The sequence below is a fragment of the Trachemys scripta genome, chromosome 5 (genome assembly GCF_013100865.1).
Source record: "Trachemys scripta elegans isolate TJP31775 chromosome 5, CAS_Tse_1.0, whole genome shotgun sequence".
Lineage (NCBI taxonomy): Eukaryota > Metazoa > Chordata > Testudines > Emydidae > Trachemys > Trachemys scripta.
In genome coordinates, this window is record NC_048302.1 from 50,892,729 (window position 1) to 50,910,931 (window position 18,203).

Here is an 18,203-nt window from a genome sequence, read left to right on the forward strand (position 1 = left end):
AGTCTCACTCTTCACCGCAGCGAGATTCACCTAAAAAAAAAAAAAAAAAAAAAAGTGATCTCCGACCGCAAAGTCTACCACAGCACTGATGGCACCAAAAGCGCTGGACCGTGAGGCACTGGGAATGTCTGGTACAGAGATGTCCTGAGAAGCTAAAGACCCGGTGCAGTCTAGCTCTCATGGAGGTGCACGTACCAAAGCCAAGCCTCCTAGCTTGGCACCAGTGGAGCCTAAGAAAACCCAGGCACCAAGCAGCGCCACCTGCTGCGCTGATACAATGCAGCAAGTCTGCAGAACCAGCAGCCCTCACTCCCAGCCTGAGGTGGACCTCCTGATTACTTCAACTCCAGGGACTCCGCTTTTTGGCACCGACAGCACCCCAGTCAGACTGGGACCAAGCCTGGCTACTACCCCTGCTGGCTCAGATCCTCCTCTTTCCAGTGATGAGGAGGAGGAAGAGGAGGCAGGGATGTACATCTCTCACCATGTACACCATTCCTCACCCAAACATGGATCCTCGCGGCACCAAACATCTCTGGATGGAAGAGGCGGGCAGGCTCCACAATGGGTGCCACCTCCCATGGCCCTCCCACCAACCTGGGCATACTGGGACCCATGGGCGTTATACAGGACCCAGAACATCAGCCCCCCCAACCCACCCAGGTCCAGAACAACGTGATCACCTTTGCCACCTGCCCCAGCTTCCCCAGAAATGCTGGAGGAGGTAGAAGAACCTCAGGATGCACCTGAGGGCGATACCCTTCCACCCACCCACATTTCCTCTTTGTCACCAGACAAAACAATCATGTCGCCACCCCCCACATCTGGAGAGGGCTTCCAATCCTTTCAGGATCTGTTTAAACTGTTAGCTAACTCCCTTGACATATCACTGGCAGAGCTACCAGAGACAGCATAAACTAACAGCTGATGGAGAAGTTCGGAGTATATCTAAGGTTGCACTACCCATTAAGGAATCTGCAAAAACTGTCTGGCAGACACCAGCCACAGGTCCACCTTCTTATAAGAGATCCGACAAGAAGTACTATGTACCGGCTAAAGGGACTGAGTTATTGTTCACCTACCCTACCCCTCCCCAAACTCATTTGTGGTAGAAGCAGTTAATCCAAGGGGGAAGCAGCATCAGTCGAGAACCACCCCTTACGATAAAGGCTGGAAAAGGTTAGACCTTTTCGGAAGGAAAGCCTACTCATCGGCAAGCCTCCAATTCTGCATAGCCAATTACTCGGCCTTACTAGCCAAATACACGCACAACATGTTTTCTCAGATGTCAGCCTTTATTGAATATCGTTTTGAAGTGTTGGTTGAGGACACAAGAACCCCACATTCTCCAATCCCAGAGTTACATCCAATCTCCAGCCGATTTGGAGATCACCTGTCACCATTCTACCCAGTCTGGAAAACCATCACTCAGACAAATGGGTCCTGGAAATTATCCAGAAGCGCTACTCCATCCCCTTTGTCTCTATTCCACTTACCCACCCTCCTTCAGGGAACCCTCTCACACACCTGCCAGAGCAGGAAATGTACCGTCTCCTACAGTTAGGTGCTGTGGAACCCGTACCAGCTCAACACAGGGACAGAAGGTTTTATTCACATTACTTTCACACTCAGAAGAGAACAGGTGGATGGAGACCCATTCTCGACTTGTGAAAACTAAACAAGTTCGTGAGAACACGTTTCAAGATGGTGACTCTAACAACCATAATTACGGCATTGGAGAAAGGAGATTGGCTCTCGGACCTTGACCTGCAGGACGCTTACTTTCATGTTACCATTCACCCGGCACACAGGTGGTTCCTGCGATTCACTCTAGGGAACCTGCATTACCAGTACAGGGTGCTCCCCTTCGGCCTGTCCACTGCCCCAAGGGTGTTTTCTAAAGTTCTCGCCATCACAGCAGCATACCTTCTCAGGCAGGATGTGATCACCTTTTCCTACTTAGACGACTGCCTTCTAAAAGCACCAATGTACCAGGCAGCAATCGACGCCACTCACACCACTATAACCCTGTTTAGAGACCTACGATTACAAATCAACATTCAGAAATCCACTCTGACACCCACCCAACAGTGAACTTTATAGGGGCACACCTTGACTGTATATCAGCAACAGCACAACTATCCCAACAACGCTTTCTTACCTTACCAAATCTAATTACAATAGTAAAAAGACAGCCCACAAACGTCCGCCAGAATGTGCCTACAACTCCTGGGGTCCATGGCAGCCACATGAGATGCCTACAGGCCAGGCTGTGCACTGTCTATATTCCACACAGGCACTCGCTCAACAGACATCTTACAATGCCCAGCAGGGTAAAAGACTCACTCACATGGTAGGCAGAACATACGAACATTTGCTCAGGTGTCCCCTTCCAACAAAAGTCTCCAACTATAATGATCACCATAGACGCCTCTCTGGTGGGATGGGGGGCATACTTCTGTGACAATACTATCCAAGGTCACTGGTCCCCAGGAGAGTCTAATTTCCACATAAATCTACTGAAGCTATGGCCAGTCCGAAATGCCTGCCATCACTTTCTCCCTCTAATCTGCAACGGGACTGTCCAGATTCTCACAGACAACTTGGCAACTATTTTTTATATAAATCGCCAAGGAGGGGCCCGGCCCTATCTGCTGTGCAGAAGTGGTCCGCCTCTGGCAGTGGTGCATCTTCAACAACATAGACATCATGGTGTCCTACCTGCCCGGATGCCAGAACGCCACAGCAGACCAACTAAGCAGAACTTTTCACACACCCACAAGTGGCAGATGGATCCCGGAATACTAAAAACTATATTCAAACAATGGGATTCCCCTCAGTAGATCTCTTTGCAATGGCCCACAATGCCAAGTGCCCTCAATACTGCTCCCGGGCCGGACTGTGACACAACTCTCTGGGAGACGCCTTCCTTGTGAAATGGGAGGCCCCACTGCTGTATGCCTTCCCCCTCTATTGAGCCGTGTCCTTCACAAGATCGAGAAAGACAAATCCAGGGTCATCCTCATTGCACCAATGGCCCAAACAAACATGGTTTCCATACCTGAAACAGATGGCTGTGAGACCACCATGAACCCTTCCCCTTGTGCCTTATCTGCTGACACAGGACGCCTCCGTCACCCCAACATTTCAAAACTCCATCTCAAGGCCTGGCTAATCCATGGATGACAGGACTTGAGACAGACTGTTCCAAGGAAGTACAAGATGTACTACTGAACACAAAAGACATACATGCACAAGTGGAAACAATTCTGTACCTGGTGCCAGGACAAGCAGATTATTCCAGTCGGCCCCACTACCCATAATCCTCAATCACATACTGACACACAAAAAATCGGGCTTAGAGAACACTTATCCCACACTATGGGATCCAACTCCCATGTGGGATCTCAATCTCGTTTTCCATGCCCTCATGGACAAACCTTTTGAACCGCTAGCGACCTGCTTGTTGTTGCACCTATCCATGAAGGTTGCCTTCCTAGTACCTATCACGTCAGCAAGAAGGGTGGGAGAGCTAGGTGCCCTAATGGCACACCCACCAGTGTTCCCTCTAATTTTTCCCACGCATGTGCAGAATGAATTTTGTTATGTGCACCAATATGGAGGTGATGTGTGACACATCACCTCCATATTGGTGCACATAAAATTAATGTGGTGGAGGTGGGGCCGAGGGGTTTGGAGTGTGGGAGGAGGGGATCAGGGCTAGGAGAGAGGATTGGGGTGTGGGGTTGTGTGTGAGCACGCTGGGGTGGGGCCAGGGATGAGGGGATTTGGAGTGCAAGCTGCCTGGGAGCAACAGTTGGGAGAGAGAACTCCCCCACAGCTCTCTCTCCTCTCAGCAACACCTGGGCTTGGGGGGAGAGAGGTGCCTCTCTCCCAACCCTGGCAAGTCCATGCTGGGGCTGGGGCACCTCTTCCCCAGACACGGCAAGTCAGGGGCAGGTCTGTGCTGGGGCTGGCGGGGAGGGGCGCCTGTCCCCGCCGTGGCAGGTCTGTGCTGGGGGAGAGGTGCCTCCCCACCACAGTCCTGAGCTCCTGTGTGGGGCTTAATAGGCGGCCACACAGCTTAGAGAGAACTTAGCCACCCACCTTATACTACATTCCTCAAAGATCCTGTTTCCGATGCCAGTTTTTTGCTGTGTGCATGAAACCCTGGTGCATGTCTATCTATAGTGCGCCAGGCTGCAGCCCCTCTTCTGGCTCCTCCAGAACCTCGTTGAGGTTCTGGCTGCATTTTTCTGTATATGCTCACCCCATCCGTGGCCCCAAGAAGTTGCGGGACCACTTCGTCAACCTCCTCCTAGCCATGGCCAAAGTGGTCATTTATAATACGAGGGAGAGGAGGTTGGCTGAGGGGGTGGGGGACTTGCGACTGTGGGGCCTGTTTTCGTTCTTTCATCTGTTCACGCATCCGGGCAGAGTTCCTCTGGGCAGCATCTGCTGGTTCCTTGGATGCTTTTGAGGAGCAGTGGGTAATGTCCGGGGGTTCACTGCTCGGTGTCCCCTTCTGGTTCCCTAGTTTTGGCCCTTTGACGCTCACACCTGTTCCTGTTTTTTTTCTTCGTTGTCTGAGACTTTAGATGAGTTCTGGGCTTAGTAGCTAAAGGCTCGGGGAGGGGCCTTTAGCGGTGGGCGAGCTTACACCCGCCCAATTCCCAGCACCCAGTAGGACCACCCTTCCAGGGCTCCTTCATGGAGCCATGAGCACGGGCATGTACCTGGTGCAGTTTATCCTGTTCCCGATGCCTGTCTCTTTTGTGGCGTGAAAGACCCTGGTGCACACCTACCTTGAGTGCACCAGGTTGCAGACCCTCTTCTGGCTCCTCCTGGACCTCCTTCTGTGTTTTTGGCTGCACTCCTCCCACTATCTTATATATGGATATATAAGACCCCATCCATGGCCCCACAAAGTCACGGAACCTCCTCTTCAACTTCCTCTTAGCAATGGCCAAAATGGCTCTCTCTAACACCAGGGAGAGGATGTTGGCTGCAGGGGTTCCCTGCGACCGTGGGGCCTATTTCCATTCCACTCTCCGCTCACTTATCTGGGCGGAGTTCCTCTGGGTGGCATCCGCTAGCTTCCTTGACACCTTCGAGGAGCAGTGGGCGCTGTCCAGGGTTCTCTGCTCAGTGTCCCCTTCAGGTTCCTTATTTTTGACCCTCACACCTGTCCTTGTTGTTTTGTTTGTTGTCCCCAATACTTACTTGTGTCCTGGACTCAGTGGATCCTCCACATGGGCTGGGGGAGAGTCCTTCAGCTGTGGGTGGGCTTGCGTCCACTTCCCGGAACCCAACAGGACTGTCAGGGCTGCCTTTGTCACAAAATATTAATGTCTATTTCACAATGCATATGCATACCTGCTCTGCTAACATTAGAACTTTGTAGACTGGCACCTCAGTTTATCTGTACCTTAAAATTTTTTTTTCATTTTTGTAATTTAAATAGAAGAGTGCATATCAACTTGTGCCTTAGAAATATACAGCAAAAAAAAAAAAAATCACATCTATAAAATCAATCAGGTTTTTAAAAAAAAAACACAATTCTAGCTTTCTAAATTTAAACACAACAGGGAAAATATTTAATGAAATTCTGTAATGTGAGAAACTTCCGCTGAATGATTGTTACATCAGAGCATATTCCTGTTACAAACACACAAATATTGAATAAAATGAAGTCATGAAACAATTGACATTTTATATTCTGAAATCAATAGTTGGAGATCCCAAGTCATTTGCTTCACAGAATTTCCACTTCACAGTTGTGTAATAAAATACAATCACCTAATTTTCCATTTAGCATGGGTTTAATAGTTAAAGAACCAAATTCTTTGCTAAGGGTATTTTATTTGTTCACATTTATCCTATCTATGGTTAAAGACCACATCTGACAGTTTTTAAATGATTCTTTTAAAAGAAAAAAATTAAACAGCAGCTTTGGGTAACAAAATATGGAACAGTTACATGGACATAACGTACAGTAGTATAAAAGAAACCCAACAGTTTTCTGGTGAAAAGATTTTGAAGATGGCAAATAAAATTTAGGCATGTAGGAATGATCCTGAACTAAATAACTGAATTAGAAAACATCTAGCAACATAAAAAAAACTTGAATATTTGTATAAAAGAAGCAAGGATTCAAAGTGCAGGTGCTCCAGCTTTCATTTTAACATATTCAGTAAATTGATACAGGATAATATTCATATTATATAGAGTGACAGTGTTCTCAGTAAGACTTTAAAACATTCAGTTACATTATCTTGCAGATTTTTTTCAGTTTACATTATTTCTACTTTCCAGTGCTGTAAATGAAGACATATGCAATACAGATTTTTCATTTCTTACACTACTGAGGATATATTATTAGGTTGGTGGTAAAGGTTAGTTTTGCGAGCTGAATAATATTAGCTATGCTGCAGATCCAGCTATAGAAGTACTTTTATATTTAATGTTTAAAAACATCTTTTCCATTTTAAAAAAGGGATACTCCCGATCTGTTGAGAAACTGGTCTATAACTTCCTTAAGCAAAGAAAGGCAGGTCCCAGGAAATATCTCTGGAGGATGTCTTTTATATATTTAAAAACACAAAATCAAAGCATTCATTAAAACCATTAGTCTCTTAAAAGAAAAACAGACATCCCCCAGGGATGCTGCATGGCATTTACTTTTCTTTCAGGTCCTATACAGGTTGAGTGTCCCCTTTAAATTTTAGAGATCTCCCATTTCTTGTCAAGACTCAGGCCTTTTTGATAGGTCTGTTTTAAAAATTTACACAAATAACTCATTCCATTTAGAGTTACGAATTCAGAACTAGTCTTTACCATTTTTACACTGACAGCAGGGTTATTAATACACACATTTCACTGACAACTGTATTTTTTCGGTATGTTGAATAAAAGGTGCATTCTTGTAACATTTCTCACAAAAAGTGATTACAATTAAGGGGAGTTATGTCTTACCCCACCATTTTCACTTTAGTGAAAACTACCATGTTTTAAAATACCAGGACCTGTGTGAGGTACTAATAAATATATAATAAAAAAATCTAAAATAAAAGAGAACCTCTGACTGCCCTTTCATCCCGACATAGTAGAGATCTCATAGTCACTTGTGGAAGTTATTGGCTTGCCCATCATTCGAATGTTCTTTGCATTAGTAATTCTAGCCATCATGGACACAGGCTTGTCAAAGTACCTCACCAGCGCTGGTTCAGTCAAGAGAGAGGCTAAAAATTGCTCAAAGGTGATGGCCCAGTCTCTGTCAATGCTAGTGCTTCTACGCAGAGAAGAGGAGTGGCTGCTTCGCACCAAAACCGTATCTTCACCTATGTCCTCACAGTGGAGCTTTTCCTCCTCATGCGAGCCTGCACTCAGTACTGAATAGGAGGACATGGAGCTGTCATCTTTAGTATCATCATCAGAAATAAGCATGGAAGAACAAGCTCCATTGTCCCTGGGAGAAGAGTCTTCAAGCTTAATGTCTTCCATCTGTGCACTCAACATGTTATCAGTGCAAACTGTCTCCTCCTCATTAGCAATGAGGCTGGCTTGAAAGGATGCACGCTGGTCAAAATCATACTGCTGGCTCCCTTTCTTCTGAAACAACATACTCTGAATAGCTTTGCTGCTGCTGTTACTGCTACTGTCTGTATCTTTTGTGGGCTGAACAATGAAGAGTTTACCAACCTCACCAATCTCCAAAAGCAAACTTGTCACAGCAGCAGTGGCATGGTATAGATCTTGTTCACTGGGGTCTTCACTGAACATGTTATACATTGTCTTGCATAGTTCAATAAATTGCCCCTAAGTGTAGAGAATAGAATTAATTTTAATTAAAGGAATAGCTGCAAATATAGTCTTTGAGATTTGGGTATAAATCAGTTTAAAGAAATGTGTGTGAGACATTGGGGATAAAGTAGTTTATATGATGAAGTAAAAGTTAGAAGTAGTCTAGATATTTTAGAATATTTTCTAGTATTAAAGAAAAGTATGTATTTCTCTAAGATGTTTCATCAAATTGCTGGATTGAATTAGTCTCCACCTCCCAGGCTAGTACAATTTCCCCTGTCTTAGCCTCAGGTGACAGTGGAGGCGGGTCAGTGCTTCTGGTTGCTCAGCATTACCCTTCTAACCAGAAGAATAGTGGCACCAATCTTAGTTCTCACCAAGCCATAGAGGAGAGAATTAAAAGTGGAGCATGTGTCCTACAGGACTCCAACAACATAAAGGTGTGGAGGAGGAACAGGCACCATTGAGTGTCAGGGTGGCCAAAAATCAATAATTATAAATATTAAAAATAATCAAATCAGATTTTTTCATTCAAATCTGTTTTTAAATTTAAATTTAAATAACTCAAACCACTGAGCTGGTGGAAGTTCTTGGCTCACCACCTGGAACTAGAATTTTCTGAAGTGCTAAACCAGTTTTGATAGTGGTAGCCTCTTCTGCAGATGCAGAGAATTTTCTTCATTTTAATTTATTCAAGTAGTTCAACTCAATTCAATGTCTAGTTCACTGGAAGTTCAGAAATTGATTTTCTGAAAAAAAAAGGAAAAGCTTATTTTCCCTTTACCAATCTATGAATAAAAACAAGGTGTGAGAGGATGAGATCTACTAGTTCTAAAAATCTTAAAGGACATTGTGACCAGAAACTTCAGTTCAATCACTAACTAAAGATAAAACTTTGTTTTCATTAATTAAATAAAACTATGTTAAATATAGTGGATATACAAGTTTAACTGGCTTATTAAACAAACAATTTTAAAAAGCTGTTTTAGGGCATTTTTAATTCTCTTCCAATTTCCATCCAAAGGCAGCTTGACATAACTCATGAGTAAAAAATTAACCATCTAGTAAATAAGTAAAAAATTAACCATCTAGTAAATAAGAAAAGCATCATTCACCATTTTGTAACATAAAAAAAGTAAAAATTAAGAGTCTGATTTAAATGTGTTGTTTACCCAGGGTTTTCAGAACCCACAGCAGAGGTAACTTAACTGTTTCACTTCATGCGGTGTCAGAAATAAATCAATCGGAACACAGCAATTCCATCTGATAAATGCTTAATACAAGTAAGCGTGCTCTATCTAAAACTGCAGTTTAATAGACTTAAGCATGCACAAACATAAGCAATAGGTTTAGAAAATCCCAGATATTTACCTAACATTCGGAACAGTATTGAGTAATTAACAGCGGATATGCAGTGGCCAGTTGCTCACCCACCGGGGAGAAAAGGTGTTATGAAAAATCTCTCTCAAGATGGCTTCAGAGGACTGCTCCAAAATACACCATATTAGCTAGTCTTTTACAACTAACTTCTACAAGATACATAGGTCATAATGACCCCTACTAAATCATCACTCTTCCTAACTTTTAGTAAACTTCTACATCAGAGGGTCGCTGACTCAAGGTCTTCCATCCACCAAGGTTTTCAGTCTCACTTGTTGACTTGTTTTCCCCCTCCTCCCATTCTGATTAGCAGAAACTGCCAGCTAGTTTCTACCTTGCCTCTAAAAGCCTGCTTTCCAATTAACCCTTAACTACGTGGTGTTCTATTTTATTAATTCATGGTGGCTGAATGCACATAATATGGTTACAGTTGGCTTGATCACATATTGGGGTACACCCCCACTCAAATCCACGGTAACAGTGTGTTAGGCCATATGAGTGCTTAAATAAATGTGTACAGATATAGAGTATTCTCCTGGTTAGCAAAAGGAAGCACCAAATTTAGAGTAAAGACCATGTTTAATTGCAAATCAACCCATATTTTAATAGTTACCAATGAGAATCATCTTTTCTTTAGGAAAATAACTAAAAAAGTACCAGGTTTCCTGCTTGCTGGTTTAAATCATGATTTAAATTGCTGATTTTAATCACTTTGATTTGAAATTTAAATCAATTTTCCCTGTTGATTGAAAATGGTAATCCAGATAAACAGAGTTTCAGTCTTCAAAACAAAGTAATCAGACATGGAAGTAAGAAATATATTGCATAAGATAGTCTGAAGAGGGAATAACTAGAATTAATGGGATGAAAAGAAGACGTGTTTAGGCTATATGAGTGTGTGTACACTGCAGCTGGGAGCATGCTTCCCACTGTGGGTAGACAGAAATGCGCTAGCTCTGCTTGAGCTAGCCTACTAACAGCAGCAGTATGTATGTGGTGGCTAGGCCTAGCTGCCCGAATCCGTATTCAAGGAGTTGGGCAGGCTTGTACTTTGGCAGCTAGCCCAAGCCCCTGCCTGTGCCGCTGAGGCCACATTGCTATTTTAGCACACTGCTCAATCAGAGATAACGTATGTCTATCGGCACTGGGAAGCATGCTCCCAGCTGCAGTGTAGACATACCTTTAGACTGTGGAATCCTCCTTCAATGGAAATGTCAGAAGTCTCATCTCTTTAAAAAATTAAGCATGGATTGGACAAAACACAGGACAATTTACTGTAGAGAATAATCCTTCACTGTCCACTCATGAAAGGAATAGCTGCCCAACAAGACTATGTCTACACGTAAAACACTACAGCGGCATAGCTGCAACTGTGCTCTGTAGCGCTTCAGTGTAGACACTACCGGCGACTATAGGAAGGGTTCGCCCATTGGTGTAGGTAATCCACCTCTTTCGTAGACCTAGTGCTGTGTACACTGGGGATTAGGTCACCGTAACTGCACCACTCAGGGTGTGGATTTTTCATACACTTGAGCGACACAGATAACTCAACTTAATTTTCTAGTGTAGACCAGGCCATAGTCTTTACAATCTCTAACTTCTGTGGGTTTAAGGAATGAAACAGTCAACCAATTTTTCCCCTCACAAGAATTTATCAATAGGACACAGGGGATCATTATTTTTGAATTTCTGGGCCTGGCACTCCTCTTCCAAAGCATTTTTTTTTTTTTTAAATTCCACAGATATACATGAATGATATACTATTTATTTTTAACTCCCAACAGAAGTTTGTATGGCCTGATATTCAATAGCAGCAACTTGTGCCCTTTGTTCCCCACATTCCTGTCCCCAAAACAGCCATTCTAATATTTGCAATATTTTTAAATCAAGTTGTCATATGAACCTGCAATTTGAAGACTAACATTTGCTCAATCTACTATATATTCATTTTGGCATATGACCAAACTTCTAGCATTTACCTGATTCAATTTGGGTAAATCCTTTGCATTCTTTGCTTTGGATTTATTCTCTTGACTCCACATTCTCAGGTAGTTTCTATTTTCTTGTGAGTTTTTCTTACCTAATGTCAGTGAATTGGCCAGAAAAGAGGAAGACAAAGTCCATTATGAGGTCCTGTATTAGCATTTTTTCCTTTCTTCAAAAGAATCCATCTTTCAAGCAGTAAAATATACAGAGAAAATATGTACCTTTGTCTGGTTTCAGGCTCACTGAAACAAACCCATCATCTGCCCCTTGTTTGTTCCTGCTGTCAAGGCCAACAACTATTGGGAAGTATATGAGAGATTTATTGTAGTTTCAGATATGCATATGTACCGTATTCATGTTTACAGAGCAAACAAAGTAGAATAACCAAAGTTTTACATTTATGAAAAGGACACAGTCAAGAACGATAGGACTAAACTATGACCAATTTTTTGCTTATTTTTACATCTGCTTACAACTTCCATGTAATTAATAAAATAAAGACATGTACAAGGACCATCTTTGTGTACAATACAATGCCCAGGGCCATGATTAAGGATTCCACCAAATAAATATCACCACCATCTGCTTACAGTGATATCCATATGATAACTTGAATTTATAATGTACATCTAATTGCTTCTCATACACTCTATCCACTAAGTAATCTCCCAGGAGACCACTTCTAACATTCCAATCAATCATCAGCAATAGTTTCAAACAACCTTCAGAAAAATTTTTTTTCTTCTTTTCCCAAAAATTACAGAAACCCAATGTGCATGAGGGGCAATATTCAGTCCTCAAACAGTGACGTGTAACTTCCAATGTCTCCAGGCACTTCAGGGTTCGAACCAGAAGCTTTAAGCCACTGGAAAGGAGAGATTCTCTGCTTCCTAATGGGGGACATAGAAAGCTTCAGACTTCAGAAGTTGTTGTATTATAATGTATTAAAATATATTTTAAGTAGATTTTAGAGGTTTCTTATTATAGCTTCTCTCTTCATCCAAGCTCTGTATAGGGGTACACGTGATATTTCATAGATTCCAAGGCCAAAATGACAATTGTGATTACCTAATCTGACCTCCTGTGTAACACAAGCCCAGGACTTCCCCAAAATAATTCCTAGAGCAGATCTGTTAGAAAAACATCTAATCTTGATTTTAAAATGGTCAGTGATATAGACTCCACCACAACCCTTGGTGAATTGTTCCAGTGGTTAATTGCTCTCATTGATAAAATGTACACCTTATTTCCGGTCTGAACTGGTCTAGCTTCAACTTCCAGCCATCTCATAAGTTTTTTTTTTTTTTTAAATAAGGATTTAAAATTTAATAGCGACAAAGGACGAACTTTTAAAAGTTCTCAGCATTGGCCTAACTCAGCTCCTATTGACTTCACTGAAATGTCCACTCAAAGCATCTAAAGACCCATTAAAACATTGCCAAAATGGCTTATCTGTAAAATATGACACATATGCAGATTAAAGAACGCATCCTATATTATGAAATTTTGGAGACCCTCATTTCTGCAGCTGCTGTTCCATCTTCAGCCCCACTCTTCCAATCACATTGCTGAAGCTACTGGAACAAATAAATAAGATCTGCAGGCTGACAGTGAGACCCCTTCCATAATAAACAGAGGATGCACAGACACTATGCTCATGTCTATCCCCGGTCAAGATTATACCGTATAGCCAGATACAGCCTCTCACTCTCTCAGGGTACTGTCCACATGCATCAATTGTTTTGCCCCTTTTGTCAATTCTTACTAACACATTTAAACAAGATTCTACTCCCGTCACAGCCCAACATACACCCCTATCTAGATATAACGTGACCTGATATAACATGAATTCGGATATAACGTGGTAAATCAGCGCTCCAGGGGGGCGGGACTGCGCGCTCCGGCGGATCAAAGCAAGTTCGATATAACATGGTTTCACCTATAATGTGGTAAGCTTTTTTGGCTCCCGAGGACAGCGTTATATTGGGGTAGAGGTGTACTCATTTTGATCCTTCACAAAGTCATACATGCTTAACTTGTGACATACCACCACCACACTGATGGCATTATCCCAAGAGTAATTCTTCATTACAGCATCGAAGGAAGGCCTTATTGAAAACACAGACATCTTCAGATATCCCAGAGAACAAACACTAGTCATATACATTTCTTTACACATAAAATATTTTATTTCTTCATTTTAATCCAATGAGAAAGTAGCCGTTTAAATATAAGGTTATTAGTATTAACAAGTATTTAGGTTCTTAAACAATGAAAGGACAAGATAATGCTCTTGCAGAGAAAAGTCACCTACCATGTGTATACTCTGGAGTGATGTCTTCAAAAAAGTACTGAGTTGCTTCGAAAGCAGAATCTGGCTCTTCTTGCTCAGGGGATGGATCTGTGTGATGAAAAAGAAATTACTGCATTTTTAATTAGAAATTAGAGTTTCACATTTTAGAAGTGTAGTACCACATACGAGGATATCCACACTTAGGAAGGATAGTAAAAAAAGCACATAACACCTCATGTTTCAGAGAGAAGCCAACCACTACCTGATGTGGTTAGGAAGAAACTACTACTGTGGGCAGATTATTTCATAACTGTCCACTAAATAGATTTCTTGTACCTTCTTCTGAAGATTCTTGTACTGGTCACTCACTGGGAGAGACATGCACTAAATGTATCATTGGCCTGAATCACTAGGACATTTCCGACCTATGTACCCTCCAAGTCAAAGCACTGGTCGGCTGTGCAGGGTCTTACATAGGAGATCCCTGTGGTCTTAGTGGAAGGAACTGTCCTCTTCTTCAGGGTCCAGAGCAGTTTCTCTGAGCAGGTACTTCAGCCCACAAGTGGTATGAGTGGCTGCTGTTGCTCCCTGCCCCCTATGGGGGATTTGGCCCATTGATTTAGAGTAATGGATCTTTGTCCCTCCCCTTCCTGCACTACACTGATGTAATGAAAGAGCTATTCCAAAACACTACTCTGTGGATTCCTTGCACCCAACCCCACTTCCCCACCTCTCTAGTCACCACTGCAGAGTATAACTCTGGCAGTTCTGTTGTGTTTACGGGATTCCATCTTTCGTTCTAATAAGTTCGTCCTGGGAGAAAAACTGAATGCTTCGCTTGTTAGTAAAAAGGCACTTAATATCCTAACTTGTGTTGTGCATCTGAAATTATTTCTGCATCAAAGGTTTGGCTTTTGCGCATGTGTAATTGAGCTTCTCAACCCTAGAGCAGTGGTGAGATTAGCTAGGTATCTTACTGAGGGATAAGACACCTATCAGTTCATCACTTGGACAGAGGGCAGTCCCCTCTCTTCAGTGGATACATGTTACTGGCATTGAGCCAGACTGCCTGCCCTTAGTTCGGGTCTGGCATGTGTATTAGGGTAATTGAGAGAGATGTAAGTTTGACTCCCACACCCACAAATGCTTTTAGACTTACACTCACACTACTGATGCATATAAACTGATGTCGCTTACAACCCCAAGAGATGGATCAGTTGGGGATAGTGCTCTATCTTCTTAAAGGACTTACCTGTCCTCCTCCTTGCTTCTTTTTTTTGATCGGCTCCCAGCGAGCAGGGGTAAATGGGGGTCAAGCAGGGGGGAGAGAGTCAGGGGTGCACAGCAGGCCCACCACAGTCACAGACTGCACACCTGGGGGATCTAGTCACAGAGTGTTGGGGTTCTTAGGGATTGGTTTGTTTTGAAATGGGATTAGCTTGTTTTTTGGCTTATTGTGAAAGTCGGGGTGCTCATTTACCACGTGAAAATTGGCAACTGTGCTCCTGACTAGTAAGCAGCTGTTTATTTAGACTTTCCTGTATTCTCTCAGAGCCTTACTTGGCCCTTCATCCCTAAACTTTTCTTACTCTATTCATAGAATCAGAACTGGAAGGGACCTCGAGAGGTCATCTAGTCCAGTCCCTTGCACTCATGGCAGGACTAAGTATTATCTAGACCATTCCTGACAGGTGTTTGTCTAACTTACTCTTAGGGTACGTCTACACTACCCGCCGGATCAGCGGGTAGTGATCAATCTATCGGGGATCGATTTATCGCATCTAGTGTAGACACGATAAAATCGATCCCCGATCGCTCTGCCGTCGACTCCGGAACTCCACCGCAGTGAGAGGCGGAAGCGGAGTGGACGGGGGAGCAGCAGCGGTCAACTTGCCGCTGTCCTCATGGCCAAGTAAATCGACCTAAGATACGCCGACTTCAGCGACGCTATTCGCGTCGCTGAAGTTGCGTATCCTAGGTCGACCCCTCTCCCCCCCAGCGTAGACCTAGCCTTAAAAATCTCCAATGATGGAGATTCCACAACCTCCCTAGGCAATTTATTCTAGTGCTTAACCACCCTGACAGTTAGGAAGTTTTTCCTAATGTCCAACCTAAACCTCCCTTGCTGCAATTAAAGCCCATTGCTTCTTGTCCGATCCTCAGAGGTTAAGAAAAACAATTTTTCTTCCTCCTCCTTGTACAACCTTTTACATACTTGAAAACTTATGTCCCCTCTCGGTCTTCTCTTTTCCAGACTAAACAAACCCATTTTTTTCAATTTTCCCTCATAGGTCATGTTTTCTAGACCTTTAATCATTTTTGTTGCTCTTCTCTGGACTCTCTCCAATTTGTGCACATCCTTCCTGAAATGTGGCGCCCGGAACTGGACACAATACCCCAATTGAGGCCTTATCAGCGCGGAGTAGAGCAGAAGAATTACTTCTTGTGTCTTGCTTACAACACTCCTGCTAATATATCCCAAAAGGATGTTTGTTTTGTGACAGCGTTACACTGTTGACTCATATTCTGCACATCTGTGTGAATTCTAAGCAGAGAGTTAACTCCTTGCTTGCTGGAAACAAAGGAGGGCCTCCATAGCCTATCATAGGCTGGAAAGGCAAACCAAGTGCTCCCATTTTCATAGCTACCAGGACTTCCAGCCCTGTGGTTAGTTTTATTTGATTTGTAATTCAAGAAAAATGTGTCCTGAATCATTTGAGCAACTAATGAGTATCTTCATTCAAGCTTGCCCCAGAGGCAGTATTTATTAGAGACGAGGGGCTCCTTAAGTATCCTGCAGCACTCACGCATCTTCAGCAAGGTACTTAAGCATGTGCGTAACTTTAATCACATGCAGCCAGTGGGACTATTCGCATGCTTAAACTTATGCACAGGCTTAGGTACCTTGCTGACCTGGCTTCAGACAGGACTAGTTTCTTTGATGAGATATCCATAGTGAGTCAGTGGAATTACACTACCCAATTTGATGGGCACAACAGCAGCCACTAACACCCAGGAAAACAAGCAAATGTCTATAAAAATGACCCATTTATGATGAGCAGAGCAGAAGACTGAAGTGTGCTTGAAGATCCCCTGGACTCATGGTGAGGCGAGGACAGAAGCTCTTCTGTTTGACTGCTGCATGTACTTAGTATCTAAAGGAAATTTCACTCTTCTATTTTTAGCTGGGAAACTAGAGGTCTTTTTAATTGGGAAAATGGAAACTAAGTAACCACATTCCAATTTTCTGTTTTGACTGAGAAATCAGTTACTTTAAATGTCTTTTACTCACCAGGTAATACATGCATTTTATAGAGCAGCTTCAGTTTCTCTGTAAGATCTCCATGACATGCTGTACCTAAACAATATCCCATTAAACATGTTAGTATTATTAGCAGCTTCTATCAGAAGAGTTCTTAGAGATTTACAAACATTTATGAATTATCCTTTTACATAGGAAAACTGAAACAGAGAAATTAAGTGATTTGCTTAAGATCACACAGTAAATCTAGTCTGTGGTAGAACTAGGAAAAGAACACAGACCATCTGACTCTGATTTCTGTGGTTTAAACACTAACTCATTTCTTCACTAGAAGAGTGTTTACATTTGCAGCTCTCAAAAATAGTCATCGTCACATTACTACATTAATGGCCATAGGGTTTTCTGTTTAAGAACAACTTTTTTGTGTGAGAACTGAACAAACTGTGACCAAATAAGGGCATCATAGGACTTAGCTCAATTAGATGTTTGCTAGAAAAGACCCAGAAAAACAAGATCATGATCAAAGAGTAACCAAGGGATAAACTATTCTCTGCTATTATGTTAATGTCAATCAAAATGTTGTTTGGCTTGTGGAAAAATGAGTAATATGAAATTTAAGTACTCTTCGGCAGTTCACTAGATGTTGGAATTATTTTATTAGAAAAATATTTAGATATTCTATATTCTGTATCTTTAGAAAATTAGATAATTTCAGTTAGGTGGAGATTTATTTTACATTACAGCTGACTATGAAAATCTAATGCCATTAAGTAGAATTAAACAGCAAATATTTCTTGGCAAATATCAACAAGTGCAATCTACTGGAAGCATAAAACCAAAAATGCAGAAAGATTTTAGGACAGAATACCAAGCCAGCCTTAACCTTTTCCTCTTTGGAAACCAATGTTAGTGACATCATAATGTTATTCTAACTATAATTTTAATGTTTGTAACTCTCTAAATTCTATCTGTTTATATTAAACTAGTGCCAGTCAGTCAGTAGAACATCAGGGTTTCTGACAGACTGGCTCACCCTGAGTAATGGACAGTATTGCTCAGGTTAATTCATTACATTCTCCTTACTTAGTCCAGAGACAAATTCACGGAAGTTGATTAGAGAATCTCCATTTTCATCCAGCAGTCTGAATAAGCGTGCAGCTAGCACATCTGAGTGAGTCCCACATGCCCAAGGAAAGAGGAGAGCAAACATCCCCTTGAACTGCTCAAAATCAATACGGTACTGTTCCAGATACGGCAGGCTGGGGTCGTGACGGTCAAAAGCATTGCTGTTCCCTCCCCAGTAGCAGCTAGTCAGATGTTCCGCCTGAACAGAAGGCAAATGCTGTAAGATTACCACCATTTCTATAAACAGCTCAACAATATCACCAACACAAAAATAAATACATTTAAAACAACATCATCCGAGTTTAGCAGATTCATTTCTGACTAGCATTGGCATTTCTTAAAAAAAAAAAAAAA

The 18,203-nt window shown here is 42.4% G+C and overlaps 1 protein-coding gene across 4 annotated transcripts in view; it reads right to left on the reverse strand.

The window, feature by feature from the left end:
- Window positions 1-5,594: 5,594 nt before the first annotated feature.
- Window positions 5,595-18,203, reverse strand: part of TBC1D9 (TBC1 domain family member 9) — an 82,800-nt gene continuing 70,191 nt past the window's right edge. For 3 of the 4 annotated variants that reach the window (XM_034771230.1, XM_034771232.1, XM_034771231.1), the window contains 6 exons: window positions 17,808-18,048; window positions 16,755-16,820; window positions 13,484-13,570; window positions 11,391-11,465; window positions 11,163-11,263; window positions 5,595-7,818 (listed from right to left, as the gene is read on the reverse strand). In XM_034771230.1, the coding sequence (XP_034627121.1) occupies window positions 7,093-7,818; window positions 11,163-11,263; window positions 11,391-11,465; window positions 13,484-13,570; window positions 16,755-16,820; window positions 17,808-18,048 (1,296 nt within the window). In that variant the 3' untranslated portion in view covers window positions 5,595-7,092. Of the gene's footprint in view, window positions 7,819-8,377; window positions 8,553-11,162; window positions 11,264-11,390; window positions 11,466-13,483; window positions 13,571-16,754; window positions 16,821-17,807; window positions 18,049-18,203 lie in introns of those variants that run through there. The other variant, XM_034771233.1, reaches the window with a different exon arrangement.